The 26,878-nt window shown below is 35.6% G+C and overlaps 1 protein-coding gene across 1 annotated transcript in view; it reads right to left on the reverse strand.

Annotated features, from left to right (window-relative positions):
- LOC150081631 (UPAR/Ly6 domain-containing protein qvr-like) overlaps positions 1 to 13,668 on the reverse strand; it is a 28,403-nt gene extending 14,735 nt beyond the window's left edge. The window contains exon 1 of the mRNA XM_090379495.1: positions 13,503 to 13,668. Coding sequence (XP_090235621.1) covers positions 13,503 to 13,608 — 106 coding nt within the window. The 5' untranslated portion in view covers positions 13,609 to 13,668. The remainder of the gene's footprint in view (positions 1 to 13,502) is intronic.
- Positions 13,669 to 26,878: the final 13,210 nt, after the last annotated feature.

Genomic DNA, 26,878 nt, shown 5'->3' on the forward strand with positions numbered 1-26,878 from the left:
CAGGTCGAACCATATCCTGCAAACAGAACTGTAAAGTATTACGCATGGTATATGTTCGTGGTGAGCAAAGGATGCAGCACGTTGTACAGGCTGAACGGCAGGTCACTGTGTGACAGTGATATCACAATACAATACGGGGAAGGCAAGAACGAAGTCCCAAATGACGATGCGCCGTATAGCCGGACCTATTCGAAGTATTATTTGTATTTTGGCTGTCTCTAGGGTTTCCCTTATATGCCGCAGTTGCGTCTATAAGCGTGCTTACCAGGGTTGTAGTGGAGGGTATACGCTGTATACCCTCTGGATTTTTCTAGGTGAATAGCGTATACCTTCTGGTTTTTTAAAAGACTTGAAAAAAACAAATATTATTCATATTTTTTTTCACATGAACCATGTTTATTGTTAGCTAGTTGCATAGCACAAGCTAAACTGCAGTGAATAGAGGTAAAATGGTATTAGCATAGCGCTGCTGCTTCCAGGGCAATTTAAGGATTTGTGACTGTGGGGGCCAAAGTCAAATAGGGGCCCACTTATTGGGGGATAAGGACCCATTTATTGGGGTCATTATTATTGAGAATAATATTACTATTACACCTATAATATTTCTGAGTATCATGTTTACCGTTGTATTGTTAATTTTTTTATTTTTACCAAAACAATTAGTTTCAGGGGGCCAACACCAAACTTTGCATTGGGGCCCACTTTTTCTAGTTTCACCGCTGTATACCTTACGCTAATTTTCCGACTACAGCACTGTTGCTTACACGTAGAATGCAGGTAGCAACTTACCAGAAACCAGCATAGACATAAAGAGGAAGCTTCTCACTGGCTATGAACACATAGAAAGCAGTTGACCAGTGCAATTTCTCGGTATGCGATGGGGTAAAGTTTTGCACTGGTCAGTTGTTTTTTATTGTGTTCATAGCCAGTGAACCTCAATATCAAAAATTAAGTCTAATAGAACTGTGCCATTCATCAAGTAATGCTATAAGACACTGAACTCCTAAGGGAGTTACCAGCCAACTTAAAGTCGGAGAATATACACTAACACAACATCAGTGCCTTTGTATGTCATCAACAATTAGTTACCTCTATACCTAAGATTTAAACTAAGCATATATTATTTCAAGTTTTACATCAATTACCATATCCAGTAATTATCCATGCAACGTCATCTAGATTACAATTACACACCAACAGCCAATTCTATAAGTATTGACAAGTCACTCACTACTCATTCAAGAATTTATACAATTAACAAGCACTATCAGTCAGTCCCACCAAAAATCAAAGGCCACCAACACCTTCAAGGCCAATATGATTATTGACCTTATCATAATCAGAATTATCCACAATATTGTCCATTACAGAGGCAATTACTATTAAGGCATTAGTTCAGTGATTCAATTTACCAGGTTTCTAGCAGAATGTTCCAGTAATCATTGTCAATTACCAAATATATATACACTATTTACAACAAACTGATAGATAGAGCAACGAACTTTGTAGCTCTAAAGACAATGATCTCTTACCTCAGACTTTCCGTCACAAAACATTTTATTTCCGCAACCAATGAAATGAAGACAACCAGTTAGGTCAAATTGCATACATTCCATCAATTGTTAGAACTGCCATTCAGGATCCATCCTACAACTCAGCAACAATTTTCAACTAATCAATTAACTGTACCAAATAACTACTAGGGGCTGAACTACGAGCTTAGCAGACATAGGATAAAAAATTTTCTATCACTGATATTAAGCCAATCCAGACAGCTGCCAGGTATTAATATTAAACATCCAAGTTAGTATTTTTAATTCTTTTCCTCCTCTTAAAAAGCCTATCTGCAAAATTCACTAAAGCAAGGAAATTTTCTTTATTGATCACTAAGTGTGCTAGGTTCTCATGATTATAAACACTGTTTATAACCTGAATTTGAATTCTTAAATCTAAATATAAATTACAGTCAAATAGTAAATGTTTCAATACTACCACGCGGACATAAAGGAGTAACTGAAAGACACAAACATGTAACTTAGAATTAATACTACCATGTCTGATCAGTAGGAACTACGTTGCTAGTGACCGGACATGGTAGTATTAATTCTAAGTTACATGTTTGTGTACATAATTAATACTACCATGTCCCGGTCAGTAGGAACATAGTTCCTACTGATGGGACATGATAGTATTAATTATTACAAAACCTAAGTGGTTTTGTAATAAGTTTGTTTGTTTGTTTTTTGTTTGTTAGACTCAAAAGCGGTCTCAGGCGCGAGTAGCATGGTTTTTCTCCTGGAAACTCGAGTTTTTGTCCAACAAACAGAAAATCGACCTCAGAACGCACGCAATTTACAGACAAATATATACACGAAGCAACATGGCCTCAGTTGCCGATGTTCCTAAAATTCAATAATTACAAAAACAACAACAGACCCAAAAGCGTTCGGAATAAATTTGTATGTCATTCTACCCAAATGGGCAGCAGACCATTCTGCCTGCCAATCCTGCATAAATTCATTTCTAATACGAACCATATCTAACTTCTCAGAGACATTCAGGTCTAATTACCTACTCTTGCAGGCAATTTTTTACGCCTACAGTAATTTTATTGTAGGCGTAAAAAATACACTCTGTGATACACTGAGTGATCACTCAGTGTATCAGTAAAGGTACACTGAGTGATCACTGAATTATAACCACCTACCTAATACTTCGTAGGTCCTCCTTTTGCCCTCAGTACAGCAGCTATCCGACGTGGCATTGATTTAGCAAGATGTCGGAAGCTTTCGGGAGGTATGGCCAACCAAGCTGTGTGTAATGCGGTCAGCAATGCAGGTATGGAGGTGATTGGTGTATCCAGACGGCTGATATGCCTTTCACTAGTGTCCCACAAGTGCTCTATGGGATTGATATCGGTGGAGTTCTGAGGCCAAACGATATGCTGGAAGTCAGAACTGTGTTTCTCAAACTATTCCTGCACAGTGCCCGATGACTCGGCGCATTGTCATCTTGGAAGACACCATTGCCATTCGGGAAAAAGTGTAACATAACGGGGCGTACACAGTCAGCAAGCAGTTGACGATAGCGGAGACCACTGATACGTGAATCCATTCACAAATGCAAGCTTGCATTTGGGTTTCCAGAAGCGGAAGATCAACTCGCACTATCGTAGTTTCCAGAAGCGGAAGATCAACTCGCACATATAATCCAGAAACATCCTATTAAGATGACAGTGCAACAGCATCCTGTTGTCAAATGTGCAGCACTTCCGTTAATTTGTATCCTGTGCTTACCTCCTGTCTGGCGTATGATATTCCACAGCAAACGACCCAAGAGACACGCTCTCCTCACCGCTGATCATTGTCGATGGAGAATGCTACGGTGTCAACAACATGTACAAATACCTGGTGCAACGCACCGACGGATGTCTTCGTGTGTGGCCCGAGCAACACGAGTCTATGGCCCCATCGTGCATAGTTCCCAGTGTCCAGGCAGGTGGGTGGTTGCTTAATATGGGCCAAGTTTTCTTGGCAAGAACTTGAATCCCTAGTGTGTATGTAACAACATTTCACTTGTGACGTCTACAGGTAGCTCTTAGGAGACCTTGTGCACCTTGCCGTGTTGCATTTTTTCCTGGACAGAAACGAGATCGTCGAAGACAATAATGGGCCTTATCATCGGGCTCGTACTGTGTACTAGTGAATAGAAGAACACAGTGAAGAGATTACCCATCTCCTGACAATTGAACACCTGTCGGATGTTTTGGAAAGGGAAGTGAGGCGTATGGACACGCAACAATCATCTATTCCTACACGTGGAAAACCTTGCATACAGCATGGCTGCAGGTCCCTACGGACATCTTCAGACATCTAGTGAAGTCAATGCCTAGGCGAATAGCAACTGTTATCCGTGCGAACGGTGACCCAACACGGTATTAGGTAAGTGATCATAATTCAGTGTTCACTCAGTGTAAGGCCTAAGTTAATAAATAATACAAATGGAGGATACTTAATTCATCAGAACTTAAATAATCATTAACTATGTTGTTAATTGTGCAACTCATAAATTTACGTAGCCATAAAATTATAAACAGTAATTCTGAAACGGTGACGTCTGGATGTGGCGCTCAACTGAATAAGCATCAATAGTGTTTTCTTTTTGGGAAGTATTGTTTATTTTATACGTATATATAAAATTATAAGCAGACAAGGTTTACAAACTGTATCATTATGTTGATAATGATACAGTTTTATTATCACAACTAGTAGTACCACTCTGCAAGGGATTTACATTATGAAATGTTCAAATCATGATATAGTTTGTAAACCCTGTCTGCTTATAATTTTATATCTACGTAAACTTATGTTCCGCACTATTTATAACAGTTGTAAATATTGGTTATGGATTGTAAACATTATTGATTAAGGGGTCTTGTAGCCTGAAGCATTATACTTTCAAACTTTACAGAATAATCAATTAAACGAACAGTGCAGTATGAATTACGTTATTAAAATGGCGAAAATAATCTGAGGCGTAAATATTAATGGGAAGTGATGAATCATCTGGGAAAAACTCAGGGGTCTTGAGTTTTCCCCAGATAATAATAATAAAAAAATGCGGATGTAGCAATAAAATCATCATTGCTTTTGAATGATATTCCTAGGCGATTTGGAGAAATTATAACCGTCACTCAGCATTCTACTGAAATAAATTTGTTTTTCCTTAAATATTATTTAATTTTAGTTAAGGGGGAGCTAATTTACAAAATATTTAAATTCTCATAAACTGCATTTAAGTGTATCGTCACAAGAATTTACGTTATGTTGTGGTTAGTAATCCCAGTATCTGAAATTCATCTGTATGCAAAATTTTTGTTTTATGTGATTTTCCTTTATAACGAGGGTAACTTATATAAAATTGAACAAAAATAAGTAAAATTACTGAAAAAATAATAATAATACATTTGTGGTGATGCACTTTGTATTTTTAATGTGATCCCAGAGCCTAAAGTTAGACCTGTTCTCTCCTGGAGAGTATTACATGCTTATTATTATTACCATTTTGATAAAGAAAGGGGGAAGGGGGATGAGAAATGAATACAGTAAACATGTGAACCTTCTTCCTTCATGACATTCATAACTGGGAGGTAGAGGCGCAACAGACAGCTTGACATTCTACCAGATGCCCAGTACCGGGCACAACCTATCGATCCACAGAATCGGCATTCACTTGCTATAAGCACATTTTTGGCTTTAATCCAAAAACAGAAACTTTTGAAGTAGTGACGCGACATTCTCTTCCTGAGAGACAGCTCGACAATATTCTCTAATAAATAAAATCCGCTTCACCGAGATATCCACTTAGCTCTTTCAATTTCAAGATCAAGGAATGAGAGAAAGCAAAAATATACCCTGTAGTAATACGAGAAAATTGGATAGAACGTGGATAGAAATTGGATAGAAATAAATAGCAACAACAACAAACTACCCTAAAGAACATTTATGAACCTTAAAATCAAACTGATCTCACCACACTTCTCCATAAAAATACAAAGCGCTCCCTCTCGGAGGCGGTAGATGACATTTTGTAAAGTGAGTGCTGTTTCGAAAAGAAATCCACTATTATAGCCACAAGCCAATGATAACAAAAGTATCCTTATCATTTCTATTATAATACTACTGTTCACTTCACAAAAGATGTCAGAAAACGACTATTTAACACTTTAATAATACTTTTTTTTTCCTGAAATCTTTGTTGCAAGATGTGGCTCAGCCTATGCTCAGGATTATAAAAGAATTGTACTGAGCAGGGGCTGAGTCAAAATGATTGCGCAACCTCACGAATGCAATAAAAATATCCTTCCGATTTTTCTAAATACATCAGGACCTAGCTGCACGTCTGTGGAGTCTGCGTTCCTTCCTGTAAATAGCGAAGGTAAGAACATATCGAAAAATGGAGATTAGGTTTGTCTAAAATATATTTTAGTATTTATATAGTATGAACCAGAGCTGTAGTGCTCAATACGTTCTACGTTGATATTTATAAATTGATTTTTATTGGGTTAAATTTATTTTTAATTATTTGTTACTCTAATGTAAGTTTTTCGATTTTTTCGTTTTAATTTCTGGAGAGTATCATACGGAAGTGTTCTACGTACTATATTAAGGTAAACTCCTCTTATTATTTTACAAATTTTAGTATTTATATATTTTAGAACACACCAGCCATTTAGATAGATGGCAATTAGATAAAAATATACACATTTATCTGACTTGAGAGTTTGTTTGGATATTTCAATGTATTTATTTATTTTTTTTTTAATTTTGATGATTTTATTAGCTGGAGTGGCATTCCACCTTTTTATTGTATGTTTAATCGATATCGCACTTTACATATTACTATGTGCAGATCCTATCTTAGGCCTTGGCAAACTAGGCATGCGCCTAGGACCTGTAATTTGAGTTGAGGGGATCCGTAAATGGCAATGGACACAGCCAAAATTGGTGATATCCAGTGGTGTAACGACGAGCATGAATGCTCGTGTTCCTTATAAAATTTGCAAATAAATAATTTCTTAATACATTATTTTAAAAAATACTGGACTGATTAAAAATGAATAAGAGAAAATTTTTAAAAAATGCTTTTCATCAGGGGTCACTACTTTTTATTTTGAAATGCAAATAATATGTTCACCCAGACGAGCAATTGACAATATGGGATTGAAGCAATTTGAATAAACTTAGTTTTGCTCTTCACTGCAAAGACAACTGAGGGGTTTAGCGGACTCATATTAAGCATTCCGGTTAATAATTTACTTTCAAAATGAACTGGTTTGATAACAGTCAACTGAAAAATACAATATATATGATTGATTGTCTTCAGATAGAAACGAAAGAAAACTGGCAGCTTTTCTTTTATTTTTGAATTGGTCTGATACCAAAATTCCCAAGTGGATTCTCTTATACTAATATTTTAATATTATAAGAAAATATATACTGATTTTCTCTCTAAATAATCACCCTAATACCACGTGGATTTTTTAGTTAGTTTATTTTAGCCTATTTACTAAATGTACTATACAATTCGATAACGTTTCAGGAATCTTGCTGGAACCCACTATCAGACCATACTTAGTACTAAAGGAAAGAGAAACAAGATGTCTATTATTAGTAAGTTTTATACAATGAATGCGTTCGAGTCACACGACCTCGATTGTTTTTCTGTCCTTTAGTACAGTAAAAGGCAGAAAAACGGTCTGACGATGGGTTCTGGCAAGGTTCCGGAAGTGTTACTGGATTGTATAGTACATTTAGTCAATAGACAAAATTAACTAACTAAAAAACCCCACGTGTATAAGAGTGGTTATTTGCAGAGAAAATTTCATGGAAAATCATCCTTTCCTAATTATATACTGATTATTTTAAATAATTATGAGACCCGGAAATGTAATACGTTCGGCCTCGATGTTTCGTAACACACATCGAGAAGGAGCACGAAATAAAAATCGTAATTACTATGCCGATTTCGCCTGCGCACTAATTTCTGTACGTTCAGCACCCCAGATGTGGTGAACGCTCTTGCCATTTATTTTGTGGTTAGAAACGTTTTCTTCGTTGATGGTCATCATAATCACTTGCCCTCATTTCAAGGTACTGTTGGTAATTTGTGATTAATTTCATGGAACTGAGCCAAGAAGGTCCTTACTCTTCCCACAAACGACTAGTTTTATGTCTGTTATGTCTTCTGTATGTCTTACGGGGTCACACAAAGGAGCCTTCGCTAATGACTTTAAGACTCAAGTCAATGAAATCTAGAAAAAAAAAAAAACAACAACAACATGAGTTGTAGTGTTCGAAAGAAAACTCAACATTATGAAAACAGAATTAGCTATTCCAAAAACCTTATTCTGTCGGTGCGTGGCTTCCTGATGCTAAGTATAACCGCCCAAAATTATGCTCGTCTAATAATAGAAGGGTTCAAGAGATCTTGTGTTTTACTCCTGAGTGTGCGTATGCGCGCGCACTACTGTTTACGATCATATGAGTATCATTTAAATAAACACTTTTTCCAGCTGTTGAAAATTATTGTTTGTCGATAACTGCATTAAGATACATTTATTTAATTTATTTAAATTTCGTGTTTGTACGAAAATTTTTATACTTGGAAGGCTTCGATAGTGGGAAAATTGTATATTTACTAGTACTAATGTTATCCTATGATGGGGTAAAAAATTAATTTTTTTACATTGAATTAGTTGAACTATAATTACAAGGAGAAGGGAAAGTAGTTTTTGTCTTAACTATTAATATTATTAAAGGCTTTAATTATTAAAACTTACTAATACAGTTTTTACCAAAGAATATTTGAACAGATAAGTATTACAGAAGACAACTTACAACTTAATGAGCCAAACATTACCATTATTTGAACATAAAGGAAGCTTAATCAAGTATGAAAAATACATATAGAACATTATCAATGATCGAGTTTGGAAAAAGTGAATTTTACAATAAGGAAAGATTATTCCAAAATGAAAATATTAATAAATATTTTATTTATAATATTTCAGTTGATTAATTATTATAATATAAAATGGTCTTTTCTTTCTGAATTTATGATAGAATAATCATTTCTTTGTTAAAACGTGAACTTCTCTCTCCCAATCACGTTTTTCCGTGTTTTTTTTTTTTTTTTTTTTTTTTTTTGAAAGGAAGAGGTGAAGTGAAATAAAAGTCATGCGACAATGATGCAAAATGTAAAAATGTAAGTATAGAACTATTGATAAGGATTTTGTGTTTCCTTAAGTTCCCTGTAAATGAAAGATAAATATATAAAGATTATATTGTACTGTATTAATTTATTTTATTTTTAAAAGCGTTTTTCATGTTGTGCGGGCTGAAAATCCGAAGTAACTCACGGGGATACAGTTCACAAAATTTAAAGATTTAAATTAGAAGTTGCAAAAGTGTAGGGGAATCACCCTGGGGGAGATTAGGTTTTTTTTTTTTTGGGGGGGGGGAACTTGTTGTTTTCATGAAGCACTTTTTTAACGAAATACGGATTAACCATTCCACTAATCAAGGTGCGAAGCATTTTTTGCTTATTTCTATTATTCGTATTTTATTTCTTTGAGAATTAAAATATATTGAAATATATATTAATTTATAAAAGTATGTATATTCATAGCTAAATATAAAATCATATCTCTTTATTTGTTTTTGTTCTGGAACGTGGGTGGAGCGAGTGAAATTTATGAAACGTTTTAAGGGTGCTCAAGTTTTTATACCTTGGGAACCTCTAAATTATCTAAATTATAGCTAATATTTTAAATTATATTTTAAAAGATATTAATATAATATTCATTTTAAAAAATTTATCTGAATCAATAAAATATATAAGCTAAATATTGAAAATGGACTTTTAATTTTTTAAATATTTATTATTTTATGATACATTAGTTTACAAATAGTAATATAATACACTAGTCATAAAGTTATATAATACACTAGTAATAAATTTGTATAATACATTAGTAATAAATTAATATAATACATTAGTAATAGTAATAGTATTCGCCATAAAGTGCGAGAAAGCCACAGGCTTTTGCTCCACGGGAGAAAAAAAAAAAAAAAAAGTAGATAATAAAATATAAATTATGTGCTTCCCTCTTCACACAGGTAACTATACAGTTGACCTTTGAAGTTATTCAAAGGTCAACTGTATTCAAACTCTCAGCCTCAGCTACCTGCGAGGACAACTTGTTCCAGCAATCAACGATTCGCTGGCTAAAAGAAAACTTCCCACAATCTAATCTAAAACTCAACCCCTGTAATTTGAATTTATGATCCCTAGTTCTGGAATTATTTATAAAAGTGGAAATTCCACCTTCATTCATTACCTTCATTCATAAACCTCAATCAGATCACTTCTGAGGTGCCTGGTTGCCAAGGTCTGTAGCCCACATAATCGGAGTCTTTCCTCATACGGTCGTCCTTCTGCCGATCTCACCATTAGAGTTGCACATTTTTGGATCCTTTTAAGAAGCTCAATATCTTTTTTTCAGACGATGTCACCGTACTTGAACGCAGTATTCCAAATTTTAGTCTTACAATTGCCTTATAGAGAGAGATTATGACCTCCCTATGTCTACAGGATAACGTTCGATAAATCAACGATAGGACGCCATGGGCTTTCCTGGCTGCCTGCTTACACTGTTCAAAAAGTTTTATATCTTCCCGTATTATAATTCCCAGATTCCTTACCATTTACACTGTTTTAATTCAACTCCACCAAGTATGTAATTTATTTGTGGGTCGCTATTCCCCAAGTGACCTTGCATTTAGCAGCATTAAAACATAGCTGCCACTTCTCTGACCATCTCTGAAGTCTGTTCAAGTCATCCTGAAGGCGCGCTGTTTGGCACTGATCATTAACGTCATCTGCTTGGCACTGATCTTTACGTCATCTGCAAATTTCGAGATCACACCCTCTATCCCTTCTTCGATGTCATTTATGAAAATCAGAAACAACAGTGGTCCAAAAACCGATCCTTGAGGGATCCAACTCCTGACCAATCTGAAGAATATCCATTAATCACAACCCTCTGCCTTCTGCACTGCAGCCACCCAGAAATCCATCTTAGAATCATATCAGTAATCCCAACCTGTTCAAGCTTATACAGCAACCTCTCAAGAGGGGACCGAGTCAAATGTTTTGCTAAAATCCAAATAAACTAGGTCGAAATGGTTCCCTAAATCCAGCTCATGAGGAACTATGTCAAAATAGCCTAAGTTAGTTAAGCATGATTTACCCTTTACAAAGATATGTTGTGTGTCCTTCAGAATTCCATTTCTACCTAAATGACCCTGGAAAATATGTTATAAGTTAAGATGACTTATGCATATAATCAACGAAAAAAATACATTGAATATTCGCGATTCAAGCACAATGGAATAAATTTTTTTTTTTTTTTCCTGCTTGTTATTCATAAGTACAGCAATCACTCTTTGTCAATGACAAGTGGAGTCTGAACATTCTGTTATAGGATCTGTTTGATTTTGAAGTTGACATTTCTTTCATCGAAAAGGCACAAATTCTGATTTCCTATTAAATAATTATGAATTATCACGCTAGAAAGTCTTAATAACATAATTTTTATTAAGATATTTAACCAATTCATCTTTCCAGATTTTTTTATATATTACGTTATTGTTATGCAGCCGTATATTTCATCTTTATATATAGTCTTATATAAATAGTCTGATATAAATCTGGTATATTTTGTAGTCTGATATGTTGTATATTTATATGAATAATAAACAAACAAACGATATGAATAAACAATACTTTCAGATATTTCTATTATATCTTCATTTGAAAAATCATGGATCTCCCTGAAGACTACGCTATTTTTTTTTTTTTTTTTTTTTTTATGTGAACCCCAAACACGAGAGGTATTAGAACCTATAGTACTTAGTATCGTGCTTGGGTTGGAGGCTGAGAAGACGAAAGAAGATATTTGTTGACATTGGACTTGAACTTCTGTAGATTGTAATTTTCAGGAAATACGTATTGAAGGAAGGTTGGTCCAGAAAACGGCAGTTGAATGAATAAATGAGGAAGATGAAAAGTTGGTTCTGACATGTTGTCTTTGGTATTAATAATCATGTCGGTTCAAATCAGTGCCATTGTCTTATTTATATTACTGCCGAAACAGGAACTAGCAATTTATTATAGGTCCTACGAATCATGTAAGAGATCAGAGTATACTATATCCTGCGCATTCGGAGGTATACACAAACCATTCTAAGAAATCTCATTCTAAAAGCAATCTCCGTACTATAGGGATAATATTAATGTAAAATAATAGCAAAACTATATTTTAAAAGGATAGTACGAAGGCACACCAGATGGAGTGCCCTTGGGCCATTCTTTATTATATTATGTAATTGTATACCTAATATGCTGCCGACCGGGCTAGCCGGGTGAGTAAAGTGCCTGCCTGGCAACCCAAAGGTCGCGGGTTCGTATCCCGCCTCGGGCTTGGATCAAAGTACTGCAAAAAACCTTGGGAGGTGCACTATGGCCACAGAAGCCGATGCGCCAGCAACTACCAAAAAAAAAAGCCTAATATGCTGTTGTTGCTGTAGTAGAGTTTTAGGAGCATCAGTGACTAAGGCCGTATTGCTCCTTATATACTGTCTGGAAATTGCGTGTCTTCTGTGGTCGATTTTCTGTTTGCTGGACGAAAAACCCGCGTTTCCGGGAGAAGAAACCATGCTACTCTCGCCTAAGACCGACTAACCCAACCACGTTGTGAAAAAAGGCCATAAAAATTTCTACACAGATCTTTTCCACCCGGTGTGAGGAGGACGCGATTCTACCAACCTTTCTACCCCCGAAGGCTTTATATAATATAATATATAGAATTATACATTATATAACCTTGTATTAATGAAAAATTCATACAAAAATATCTGACTGTTTAGGGAGAGAGAGAGAAAAGAGGTGTTTTATTATTAATTCTATGTTGCTCCAAAGAAAAAAAAATGAAAAGGACATATTCAAAATTTTGTATACTTTATTTATGGATTTATATATTCGATTCATTTCAGTAAGTTATGTGAAATCAAGTAAAATGTCACTTTCGCTCCTTATTTATCTTTCAATTAGTTTTAATCTTATTAATTAAAACAGAAATATATTTTAAAAATACGGAAGAGATAAAATAAATTTTAAAACAAATATATTATTTTTAAAATGTATAATATATTCAATTACGAACACATGGACGCTTGAACTTTCACACGCCTATCTTTCAAGAGTTCTACGTACTTAATACCACTTGTTCTAATAAAGGGAACCAAAGCTAATATTGTCAAAATGTTTATTTTTTAAATATTTCATCAATAAATGAAGTGAGGATACACCAAGCCCAAGAACGAAAGTTGAAATTTTTTAAAAGTTAACAACACGACATAAAACGGTGTAAATGGTTAGCATGTGGTAAGTACTGTAAACGGTCACAGAAAACAGAATCCCATTTTAAAGATAATAAAAAAAATGGAATGAAAACTGATCCAAGAATTGAGGAATCCAAAAAAACACTTAAGAGAGAGAGAGAGAGAGAGACTTTTTTATTCCCTAAAACAAAATGATAAAAAAAAATATGCAAAGTTTAAATAAGCTGGAATGTATATCTATATTCATAAATTTTCGAAAAGTAATATTTATCCTGAAAATATTTTAGCTTTTAAAGAACAAAGCTTAACAATCCATATACAATAGCTGTTGCTTAATGTGATAAGCAGCTGTGCCAAATATGTGTTATCTGACCTTCCTCAGCATTTCAGAATCAGAAGATCCATATCTGGAGGAGGCCAATACCTAGAAATTAATTTCCTTTCCTAATACATATAAAGAAGGCGGAGGATTCTCATAAGAAGTACTGTGTTTAAAGAGTACCACCCTCATGAAACAAAAACCAAGATTAGTCCTACCTAATAATATGGTCCAGTTGGCTCCCGAGCTTAATCTCAGCCATCTCCAGTGTACTAAGGACGAGACCGAGTTAAGTTCCAGGTTGTATCTCTCTCTGATTCGCATTCGAGTTTCTGCCGGTGGGTGAGAATGCGTTGCGTGATGGCGGGTAGTGGTTTCCGTCTGTTGCTGCTGCTACGGAGATGACGACAGAGACTTCGCTCGGGCATCCACCGCGCAGCTAGCGGAGAGGCTCTAGAAGTCTCCTTCCGTACAGCTAACAATCGATATTTATCATTTACTCACGATTCAGAACACATCGCGACACACCATTTCAGAATATGATTTAGGAAATAATTTGTAAGGCACGCATGACGAATATGAAAATATTTTTATGGAAAAACATTTTTATAGATCATTGAAGTTCTTAATGAATTTAAATTAATAGAAATGATGGGCATTGATATATTGAAAGAATTCGATCATGGAAATGGTGATAAACACTTTCAAAGAAAACTGTTTACACTATGTTATGCTCTAAAACATAACACAGTTCAAAATCTTTGATGGTTCCTTCAAAATGTAAACTCGGATAATCTTTGATTTCTTTAATTTCCTTTTAATCTACCTGGAGTGATAGAAATAAATCTGAGTAATATTAATTATTATTATAAATTTATGAAAAGTAATGTCCAAGTTATTAAAAACTATGGAAATTTCTTCTATCAATTTGAATACGTAATTATCTATTAAAATTAGTATTCAGTAAATACTACTTTATTGAATACTAATAGTTAAATAATAAATTCACTATTATTTTTACTAATTAATTGTTATATACAAAGCAAAAGGTTGTTTTATGCATTTGAAGACCTGGGTAAAGAAACTGTGATGCATTACGACCTTTATGGTTAGTTGTGTATGAAGAAATAGCATATATTAAAATTGAATTTAGTATAGGTTCCAGTTAATTGAGGAGAGGGCATGTCAGAGAATCAAAGAGTTGGCAGAAGTGCACGCATTATTTACAACCCAACGTAATTCGAATATTCGATGTTGCAATAACAACGAATTTTATTTTTGTGACATTAACCGTAGTTAACATTAACAATTATTTCAAAATAGTACATTTATCCTCTTTCCAAAGCTAATAGTAGAGAGAGAGAGAAAGAGAGAGAGAGAGCACTAAAGACACTTGGCAGGACTCAATAAAAGACAAAAAAATTTCTTTGGCAGTCGACCATACAAAGGTTGCCGACCCTGAATTAAGTAAGCCAAACGATTGTTTGCCTTTCCCAAAAGTGCATAGTTTTAAAGAAAAGAAAACATATACTTGTATACGCTACGCAAATAATAAAAACACTTCGTTTTGAACAACAGGTTAAAAACGCTTCACATTTTTCTATACCTGTTGGTCTGAATAGAGTATTTTCATTATTCACTAGAGCGAAATTATTATCATTTTTCTAAAGGTAATATTTCTTATATTATGGCATATGAAAGCTTTATTTCCAGAGGAATGCTACCACTTTGTTAGTCACATTATATTCCTCCTGCAATTTTAAACGCTTAATTTTAATTATGAAAATTTTCACCGTACAGTTTTTCTCTTAAAAAAATTGTAATTAATTTTTTATATTATTACCTCAATAACAACCTTCATATGACGTCCAAGTTCTGTGTACTCTGAAGTATAATTTTTGTGTTTTTGTGATGATATCAAAAACTTAATATACTATATGCTTCAAAAGTATGTGCAAACAATTCTGGAACAAATTCTAGGATCCTAAAATAAGAAAGAAAGAGTCATAAAAGTCAAATATAAAGTGCGCCCGATTCTGAACAGTTATAGAGCTATGGCAACTTAATTTTTGGTGGTAAAATATAATAAAATAATTAAAAATAAATAAGAATAAGCAGACACGTATCTAATATGAATAGCCACTGTGATAAGCATTTTACTAAGTACGTATCTTCTATATCATTATTTTTATTATAATTTACCATTCAAAAACTCCATAACCAATTTTTTACATTTAACAGCCATAAATATAAATTCTAATTACTTACAAGACGAAAAAAATCTTTTATTGTTTAGAAGCATATCACATCACGTTTACTGGAGTCTTGGTCATTTCAAACTGAATTTGCAACCACCTTCCATATTAAGCCCTATGAAAGAAGAAATATAAGGTAATTCAGATTCAGTCATCCCGCATTCCCCAGAGAATATTAACTTAATAAAGTAAACGGAAAAGAGAAAAGAAAAAAAAATTGTATGGCACTATGAAACACCTATTGAAAGGGTCGGCAACCTGCGGCTCGCGAGCCGCATGTGGCTCTTTAACTTTTAGACCACATGAAGCACAATATGAAATGGAGTTAGAGGACTTAAAAATCAAGGACATGTGGAGTGCAAGACTAAAAATGCCTTAAAACTGAAATTGAGGATTTGGAGAGGCAAAAGGCTGCCCTTGCAATTCTACACAAATGGACGGCGATAGTTTAGTTGAAAAAGCAAGACGAAATTGTGTTCGATGTGTGGAGTAGCTTACCGAACAAGTACATAAATTTTGAAAATATTTGCATTTGGACTTCTCTCAGTGTTTGGTTCGACGTATTTTCTGCAGGCAAATATTTTCGAACATGAACTATATTAAAAATAAATCAGGAAACTGTCTAAACAATACGAGTCTCTCAGCATGTTTAAAGATGAAAATTACGGCTTATTCGCCTGATGTCAAAAGACTCGCTCAAGAAGTTCAGCAGCAAAAGTCACATTAATTCGTATCTAATTGGATGTTTGTTAAGTATTAATAAATAATTTTTCAATAAAACACCTTCCCACTCTGCTCGATATCTTAAAAAACTCCCCCTTCCCTCCTCCTCCAGCTTGAGCTCAGGTATGGCCCTTCGGATTCTCTTTTTTTTTAATTAGATCAAAAATGGCTTTTCACTCAAAAAAGGTTGCCGACCCCTGACCTATTTGTGAATTGGTGGAACAAAGGATCAAAAAATTTTCCAGTGCGGAAAATATGTGTAATCATTTTATGATTGTTAATGAATAAAAGTGAGTTTAATTTTAATTTAATATGAATTAAGTTTTTCGACAATTCAGTTTAAATAACAACTTTTAATGTGACTGATCCGAATAAAATTCCGATTATTTATTTATCCCGACTTGCAATATAAATGGATCATTTATCACTGTCTCTATTTTTTAATTTTTCGCATATACGGAAGTATTTTTTGTTGTTTTCTTATAAGAATTTCAGACTATAATATTCACTGTTTCAAATAACATTTGAAATTTTCAAATAACAATTAAAAAAGCCTATAATCATTTATGTAGATATGTACATAAACAGCTTATGTATATTTATACAAGATTGTACATTATGTACATTATACAAGATTGTACATCATGTACATTTATTAACAATACTTAAAATAAAAAAAATATAATAATATAAAGAAGCAAAAGTTACAATTTTTAATCGGTCGATCAAACCAACACGAGGCTGCCGTACCGAGTGGTCAGGCACGAGGGTACATAAGTACACGTGCTTTGAGAAACAGAGGTTCAAGCCCGTGACTGCTAAATAAGGTGCTGTTTCTTGTGAACTCCTCCGACAGTGTGGTCGTCAAGGAATATAAACAGAATATTTTTTTTTTACTTTCACTGATGCATCACAGCCTTAACTGATTTGTCACTTAACATACATTTAATCTAATCGGCCCTCAGATCTCAGTTCCTGCAGTCTACTCGACTAAGCATACCCCTAAGTAAACTGCGCAGGTGTCATTCACAACATCAGAAAAACAAAAATGATGTAATGATACATATAAATGGAACGACAAACGTTAAAGTTGACTCCCATACTGTCTGGCGGCTAAACGGCCAAAAGAACAACGGTACACGACATTACAGATCTCAAGATCCATACAGTTTTAAATCTCTGGCCTTTACAGCGAACTGTATCAATCACAGTGAAAGATACGCGGAGATGGGGAAACCCCCTGGTGCCGTTTGACCCTAAACGCACTTTACTAGGTGTTACATGGGATAAGGTCTAACATTCACACTACACTTTGCCAAGGCCAAAATAAAACGCATGCTGCGATGTAGGCGATCAGGCAAGAACTTGTAGGCGTCAGAGTCCCAGGTCTCTGCATTCCGTACTTCGTCTTGTGTAGTCCTGACACCTGTATATGCATCAACCATGTGAACATCTGCTCTGGTGTCGATTGGTTGTTAAAGATCTCACGGGATATGTTCGTAAATATCGGGGTGGGTGGAACAGAATTCGTAGTTTCGCTACTGTTATAATGAAACAAAACACGCTTTCAGCTTGCCAAAGGTTTTTGTTTCAATGCAACACTCAAATGTTCCGTTGCTGGTAACAGACATCAACCAAGATCCTCTATTGCAGCGTTTATTTATTGGGTTTACTTAGATTCGTCACTTCAAAACAGACCATACCTTTCTCGTATCCCACCAAACGCGCAATAACACCTTCGTGGACTGCAGTTACTGTATCTTGTTTGCTGTGTGTCATCGAATCTTCGAGAATAACCTATTATTAATGTGTCGGTAAAGCACCCATTTCTCATTCCCTGTAACAATTAATATTAATACTAACTTGTTAAGTATCACTAATATCAACCTCGATTTATTTATTTATTTATTTTTATTTATTTATTATTTTTTTTTTTTTTTTGGTCCTAGCCACTGAAATCCCAGGAAAGTAAGTGGCAAGACCAGCCAGAGTACAAATATTGGTAACACCCAGCCGGCTTCCCTGTGGCGGGTATTGGTAACGTCGGGTCTCACTTTTAATTAAGGGGCCCGGCGGCTAACAGGCCGGATGAACAATGGGCACAACAAACTACATATCCCACACACTTTTAAATCTCTGGCTTGTCCGATACAGAGAACATACGCGGAGATGGGAGAAATCCCAGGTGCCGTCAGACCCCCGAACATATCTAATACCTAATACCTAATCCCTGTAACAATTCGATCCAGAAAACAGTGCTTGATGATGATGGAAATGTGTAGAAATGGATCAGATTTTTTGGAGGCAATTCACATGGAACCCATTTTCTAACTTTGCCCACTTTTCGCAGTCGTTTTAAGTGCGATGAATGGCAGATTGGGTTGAATTGAGTTACTAAGAAAGTTCTGTACATATTATATAGGGCTGCTGCTGCTTCAACTGTAGCTTTCAGATTGGTGTCGAATTCAATAAGTAGTCTTGAGCAGGCATTACTACTTTGCTGTAGCGGCAAACCTGAACTTCTGAGACCAATGATGGCACTTTCTCGCAATATGATCATCTAAAAGTTCAATATTGTTCTGAAGGTTATAATAAAACGCATTGCTCTTCACTAACACCAAATGTTTCTGATTCATTTATACGCAATAATACTACTATTCCAACGCAAGCGCAGAAAAACACAATTAACAAATCGTTGCTTGTGAGTACAAGAAACCTCCTGAAAATCAGAGAAGCTACTTGTCAGGCCAATCCTTCTGGCTGATTTACCTACACGTGCTCCAGCTCGCCTAAAGGCTTTGGTTGTCATAAATATTTCTATGACCAGCTTTAGGCTGGTTTTTAAATTTTCGAGAATATATGAAAATATTATGCGTCGAGGCAACTTACACCGTTCGTGAGGCGTGTTAAGCTGTGTCTAAATTGTGTGTATTCTGTGGTCAGTCTGTGTGATTTTCTTGATTAAAAAACCCCAAGTTTTCGGCGTGGGTGGGGGAGGGAGAACCGTGCATCCTACACCAGAGACCATCTCACGAAGTTACTTGGTGAAGAAAGACCATAAAACTTTCTCCAGTCAAAATGAAGGCTACAATGGATACAGAAAATTGACTTTCCATGTTTTTATCAAGAGTTCAGGCACTATAGATTAATATATTTGATAAAAGTTCAAGAGATAATGAACTTTTTTTTTCGAATATAAATGAAACTGACAGAAAGAAATTTAAGTTCCAGGTTTAAATAACCCAAGCACGGTACTAAGTACTATAGGTTCTAATACCTCTCGTGTTTGGGGTTCACATAAAAAAAAGAAAAAAGAAAAAAAGTAGAATCAGAATAAAGAAAAAGTTCTATTGAAGCCTATTCACCTCTACCATGCTGCGGATCTATTAATCAAAACGCTGCAGAGGGTGAAGTGTAATATTGTAAGTTACTATGTTTAGCTATTTAGTATCTTTTTATAGCCTCTTCCCCCTCCCCCCTCCAACCTGTTGATCTACGACAAGCATAAATATACGGTCTACGGCTGTCTTTCGAAAGTCAATTGGCAGCCAACCAAAAGAGGCAGCTCCAATTAATGAATGAATGAATGAATGTTGTATAAAATGCCTTAACCGTTGCTTGGCGAAGTTCGCTACAAGGATCCTAGCTAGAGGTAACAACAGTTCACCTTCTCTTTCCTCATTGCCTTTTAACTAAAGATAAATTACAGTCAAAGGAGACTTTTCTTTCTTTCTTATGTTTGTGAAACACTTTTAATCTGGGTGGAGATAACTAGAATAATAATTTGCACAGATGCCCCATGTTTTAGTCATTATGGTCATTCCGATATGAGTTATATTTGTGAGTTAACTTCATTCATTAAAAATTTCATTGAAATTGAAATGAATAAAACAAGGCGGTCTCATTGGTAATTCAATGCGAGTCGGGCAATTAATCAAAAGATTACATACCGAATAAACGTTTATCTATAATCTATAAAAACATAAGATTTTCCAAGCGGCCTCTTGAATATTATGGCACGACAATAGATCTTTGAGGGTATTAATCATTTCAGTAAGAATTTCTAGAATATACAATTCAAATCCCTTTATGTACCTAGAAATTTTTATCATTCTTTTCTCTTTTTGTATTCTTTTTAAAAAATTAAAGCGAAGAAGTGGATATAAATGGGAAAGCTTATGATTGGAAATTAAGTTTCTTATTTGACGAATAAGAAATAAATTATGTAAACTATTTATGCAAAATACAAGATTCAGAAACAATAGTTATGTTCGAAATACTGCTTGTCGACTAATAACTCCCAAACAGAAACTTGAGAATTCTGTAATCTACTTGTTTTATACAATGTACATTGCACAATCTTGAAACTGTCTCGCCCAAAAGGAGTACCTGCTTTGAGTTCAAAATACGTGGGGTGATAAGATATAAATGTAAACAAGAAATGATTAACTTTGTGTATCAGTTCAGTCATATTTATTTTGAAAATGCAGTGCATATCAATATGAAGTATTGCGTCTGTGAACAGCAATACAAGCGGTATGGAGTCAAAAGGATATGAACCTCATCCTGGTGAGTTACTATTCTTGCACTTATGTTTGTGAGTTGGGCAGCCTCCGTAGCAGAGTGATCAGGAGCGGGAGTGCAGTAGCACACGCTCTTTGAGTAGACCGGGGTTCAAGCCTCTGACTGCTAAATACGGTCGATCTGCCAACCCACACTGGACCAGCGTGGCAGATTATGGTCCATTTCTTTCAGCGTGAATTGTTGAGGAGGCTTCCATCCTGCAGTGGGTTAATAATGGCTTTTACCTTACTTTTTTAAGACTCTGAGAGGGGGAAGTCAGTGCCATCACATCCAAAATGTGCTCGAAGAACAACACATCTGTTGAATATGCTATACAGGCCATGGAAGTATGCCCACGTCACGTAGGTACTGTCAGGATATGAGAGTCGTATGTGGGCGGGCACACTGTCCCGCTGGAAAACAGCATTTTAGAATGGAGCGTAGAAAGGACAGAAGAACTGGTCTTAAATGATTTTAGACATAATGCCTTGTGTCAGTGTGCGATCAATAACGACCAGAAGCGAACGGCCTGTTGTAATGATTGGCTCCCCACACCATGATGCATGTGTTGATCTGGTATGCCGTTGCGTGATACAGACTAGTTTGGCCCTGCTGCCATTACTCAACCTTCTGTTTCATGGTTTGCACCAAGCATGTTTACGACGTATTTATTAACAGGCCATGGATCTTTGAGGACCAAACTTTTCGACAGAGGTTTGGAGACGGATCCTTTTTTGCACCTGTGGTCAAATGGAGGACTGGATCCATGTTTTACTATTTTGTCCGAAATATACAGACCATCGAGTATTGCTATTTAATCAGGTTCCAGGTCTAGCTGAGGACAATGTAAAAATACTAGTTGAGAACAAAACAAACTTTGAGACTTTCCAGACCTTTGCAGAATCGGTCTTTAAGAAAAGACTTAAACTAAGAACTCAAATCCAAAATCGAATATAAATCTGACAGCTGAGAAGATAATATATATGTTTGTATCCCATTAAATATAAATAGAATGACTTGTTGTAAGATATGTAAATTTAATTGTATTGCTAGGATTTAAGAGTTAAAATTCTAGTATCTTGTACAAATGTAAATATTTATTTGCTAAGTTTATTGGAGTTTTCCAAATTGACTTGTATGTGCTGCTGCTGAGGCTTGGATATTTTTCCCTTTTTTTTTTTTTTTTTGCTGGTTTCCAGGTTTGGGCAACCTGGGGACGGAATCGCTGGCACCCACCGGTATTGCACTATCTCTGGTGGGTGCAGGATTTGTGCACAAGGCACTAAAGGTGATAGTAGACCCAGGCTTGGCTGCTTGTGCCTGGGGGCGGGCAGCGGCTGCCTAGGTGTTGGCTGCTCCCTGGTGGCTAGGTGGACGTACACAAGCAATACACCAATACAAAAAGCTTTGCAGAGTTTCTGCACCAACACAGACGTGCAAGGTGGAGATGGGCTTAGGCCTAGGAGCCACCCTTCATACAGGTAAAACACACACACACACACACAAACACACACACATGCTCATATATAATATAGAATTTTAAATATGTATAATGAGAATGCTAATGAATATAACACTGTATATATATCTTCTTTGTAAGTTTTTGTATATAATTTGTAAATAATTGTGTGTACAAATAAATGGAATGGAAAAATGCCATTACGTTTCGAGGCATGCATATGGCCTTACTGGATCCCAAACAGAAACGTGATTCGCTACTACTGAAGATGAGACAATGCTATTTTGACTCCCCCCAAGCAGCTCTCTCACTGCACCACTGCAGATACTGACGATCGGATGACCTCAGAGGCAAAAGAAACAACAGACGACGAGAATGTAGTCCCATTCTTGCAGTCATTTAATAATCATGCTCCCCGATACATTCACAGATATGGATGGTGTTACAATGTTAGAAATCTGGTGAAATGTGGTAGATGTGTGTCTTGTCGCTTGTTGGCTGAGCTGCACCGTATTTAGTAGTCACGCAGGCTTGAACCACGGTTACTCAAAACACGTACACTTATGTATCCTTTAATTTGACCACTCAGCTATGGCGTCCAACATCACTGCACACGCTTAGACGGCCATTCGCTTACCGTTTTGCTTGCCTACTAACATTTACAGACGTTTTAGAACACTTTCATTTGCGAAATCAGGGCAGTAACTGCTACATTATAGATTCTACCGCGTCGATCATATTTTACATGCCAATCGTTTAATACAAAACTGTGTGAAATATTACGTCACAATTTTGTATGCAATTTTTTAGATAAAGCCGTCCTTTTTATTAGGTGCAGCAATTTCGATGACGAGCAATATTTTACTGTTTGATGCAAAGTAACTGGTAACAACAAAGAACAGTTCTAAAAATGTTAGAACTTTTATTCGAGCAAAGTTTGTGAAATACAGCATTTACTTCACTGTTCATAATTCACTAAATTAATATCAAATAGAAAAAACAAATTCTTTACTCTATGAAACTGGCGCGTTCAAAGAGGCCAATGAATTCAGTCTACCCACTGTTTAAAATTTCCGTCAAAATTAAAACGCTTTCATTCTGAATATACATTCCGAATGAAATACATGGCTATTCCAGAATAAATATACATCGTATATTGCATCTGAAGCACTGGATATCATATTTGTTGCCATGTGCTATTTGGAGGAATGACGCAGTATGGCGGATGCGCAGTAACGAAATGTTCTCTGTTCGAGCATAAAAATCGTTGCTTTTTACTTTTTTTTTTGTTATTGTTATATATCATGAATTATTACTGTTTGCTAACCGCCTGAAGAGAAACGCATTGCGTACTTCGGTGTGAATTTTTACGTATGATTACAGTTTATAAAACGCCAGAAATTAATAGGAATTCTTAATAGTGCAGAACAGCAAGAATTAGAGGAAAATAATTACACTGATTAGTATATACATATCGCGTTTCTACTATTTCTATCTATGGAATCCGTGCTTAGAGCGTCCAAAGCTTTCCTAGCTTTTCTTTAGAGTGAGAACGAAATCTCTCTCTCTCTCTCTCTCTCTCTCTCTCTTATTGATGTATTGGTGAGGAATAGTTCATCGATTGGTACTATTAATTACTTCAACGACCTAGATGTAAAAATAGGATCAAGTAGAGCTGACATTTAATGAGCCAAATTTAATGCTTTATAGCTTTGGAAAATACCCCATTGGGACTTCGATCTTTTGTAGCGAAGATAAGGTAGGCAGACAGATGTTCTCTGTTTCAGCCGCAGATAATTACTTTGATTTTTAATGTTATTTTTATTTTGACCTTTTCGCCAATAGACCAACTGCAAAACTTGGTATCTCTTGGCATCAAGCGATACCAAGCAAATTAATCAATATACAATATATAGATAGCCTATGTGGTGTATGAAAAAAAGAAATAATTATTGCCGGATTTCTATTTGTCCGATTTTAATGAAATTTCGGAAGGCCAGACAAATCATTCTAAAAGAGCCAACTGTACAAGTTTATAAAAATCCATCCACTACTAATTAAGTTATTACATGCGGACGGACAGACAGCCATAGTGAAGGCAATAGGTGCTTTACGCATATACGCTAATGCGCCTAATAATGGCAATCTGTAATCAGTTAAGTTCAATAAAATATTGATTTTATAATATACTCTTACATTTGTTAAGGAAAAGGATAATATATAATTTTTAAACGACTGTTGTTTAACAACACAACCTTAATATATAATACAGCTTTAGACACTGATATTGTTTCTAAACTGAACACATTGTTATTTGGTTTTTAGGAGCATTAGCAACTAAGGCCATATTGCTCCGGGGATATGCGGTGGTCATACCCTGACCTTTCCGCATTCTCTGTATTTGGTGGCTCACGGGCTCGAACCCCGGTCTAATCAAGAAGCGTGTGCTACGCACTGCTGCTCCTGCTCACCTGGCTACGAAGGCGCCAACTGAACACAGTATGTCTAACACTTAGTGAAAGAAAGAAAGAATCCGTAAATTATAAGTATAGAGCGGATTTATAAGCATTAAAAACATAGATTTGTCGATGTACAAAGGCAGCCACAAATCTACAAAAAAGGAATTAAAGGAGTTTATGATAATTCAGTATATATATGACTTCAAAAACTCATCATATTTTTGCAAGAAAAAATTAAATAAAAAGATAATTACTTAAATGAATTCGCATATTAACGTCATAACGCATCACACGATGTTTTATAAGTTGTCAGAAATTGGTCGTGTAGCATGATGCCAACAGTATAGATATACCATAAAGAAGAAATGAGTTGGTACTTTACAGATATTTACTGATTGATACCACTTGCTGAAAACCAGGATTTCTGAAAACGACTTTCTACCTCTTCTTCCGATTTTAGTTAAACATTCGCTAGTTCTGATTGTAAGGTGTCGTGTACAATGCTGTTTACGTCATCCTCAGCATAAATAGCATCGTTAGTATCAAATTAAAAACCATCTCATTGACAGGATCGGTTGTGATTAAATGACGCAGCTTCAAGCCAAGTACACACTGGACAGAACTAGCGAAGGTGGTAGACCAACATCGGGCAAAGAGTTTTTATGCTGTTCCAATAGCCGAAGTGACTTGAGGAAAATTGACAGATGTTATTCATATCAGGAACATACCTCTTAGCTCCTCTGTAATACGATGTACCGCACGTACAACAGAAGTTTCTGTTGTACGTACTGTAAATCGCGAATCAGGATTGCACACATCGAGTAATTCTCGTAAGCCAGAGCCATAAAAATCCAAAGCATTACAGTATTAAGAAATTTTCAACATGTGAAGAGTCCTCTCAACACTTCATACTACGGGATTTCACACAGGATCGGTGTAATGGACAAATAAATATTGTGGCGAACTTATAAAGAGTTCTTCATCATAAGGTAATGAGTAAGATTTTCACAAGAACTCGAAACACCGAGACAACTAAGTCCTTGAGGCGGCAGTTTATTGTGTGTGTGTGTGTGTGTGTGTGTGTGCAAACTTAATGTATTGAAAGGCCGGTTCGCAGTATCTTGGAGGGGGAATCGTGATATTAAAGCAAGGCTTCGTAACTTTTAATCATAAGCAACCTCAAAAACTAAACTCATACCATTCGCAACCTCACAAAAATGCCTCTGGCTAAATTTAGATACAGTCTCCCATCCACAATAGATAAGGTAACTATATGTAACTATATGTAACTATTATGTAAGGTAACTATATGTTAGAATTTAAAAGCAGCTGCTTACTTTAATTAATATGATACTTATGTCTATCCCACATAAGGGCCCATCAAAATTTAATTGAGAGTGCGCATGAAATTTCTGAGTAGAGATGCAAGGTTGAAGAATATAGAGGATCGGGTATCACAGAAGATTCACCGTACATAAATATGCTGTAGCAAAAAAAGGTACGGATCGCTTTATTTGCATTTTTACCTGCTGAACTAAGAATTGTCTTCCCCAGTGACATTATACTAGTATTAGTTGAGTCACTCATTAGGTGAGGTGTGTATTCAATTCGAGAAACGGGGGAATTTTTAAAAGCCACTTCAAACCGCCTGAAATCGGTTAATCGATGTAGTTAACCGATTTCAAGCAGTAGGAGTAAGGCTCCCCAGTCAGCTTTTCTGAGTTCTTCAGTCGGCACAACCATTCTGTTGGCCTTCAAGGAGATCTGATGGATTTTTCATGTTTTGGGCTGGGCCAAGAAAAAGGTTTACTGGAAAAAGCCAAGTACTCTTGTTCAGCAGGCTTGCACTGTTTCTATGGGCTTTTCACATTAACTGGGAAATGTAGTGGTTAGATTGAAAAAGGGTATTGACAAATCTGATACCTATATTGAGATTTTAATATATACTATATAGGATGCTTCATGACACGTGGGTTATACTTTCAGTATCAATTCAGTATCTGAAAATAAATATACAGTAGAACCCGGGTAAGAAATTCCCACATAAGAAGTTTTCCCTTTGATTTCTAAGTCCCAACTTCACCTCTATATATTGTAATGTATTATTTTCCCGCGTAAGAAGTTTCCCGGATAAA

This window comes from Mastigoproctus giganteus, chromosome 8 (assembly GCF_048544385.1).
Source record: "Mastigoproctus giganteus isolate SK-2022 chromosome 8, ASM4854438v1, whole genome shotgun sequence".
In the NCBI taxonomy this organism is placed as follows: Eukaryota; Metazoa; Arthropoda; class Arachnida; order Uropygi; family Thelyphonidae; genus Mastigoproctus; species Mastigoproctus giganteus.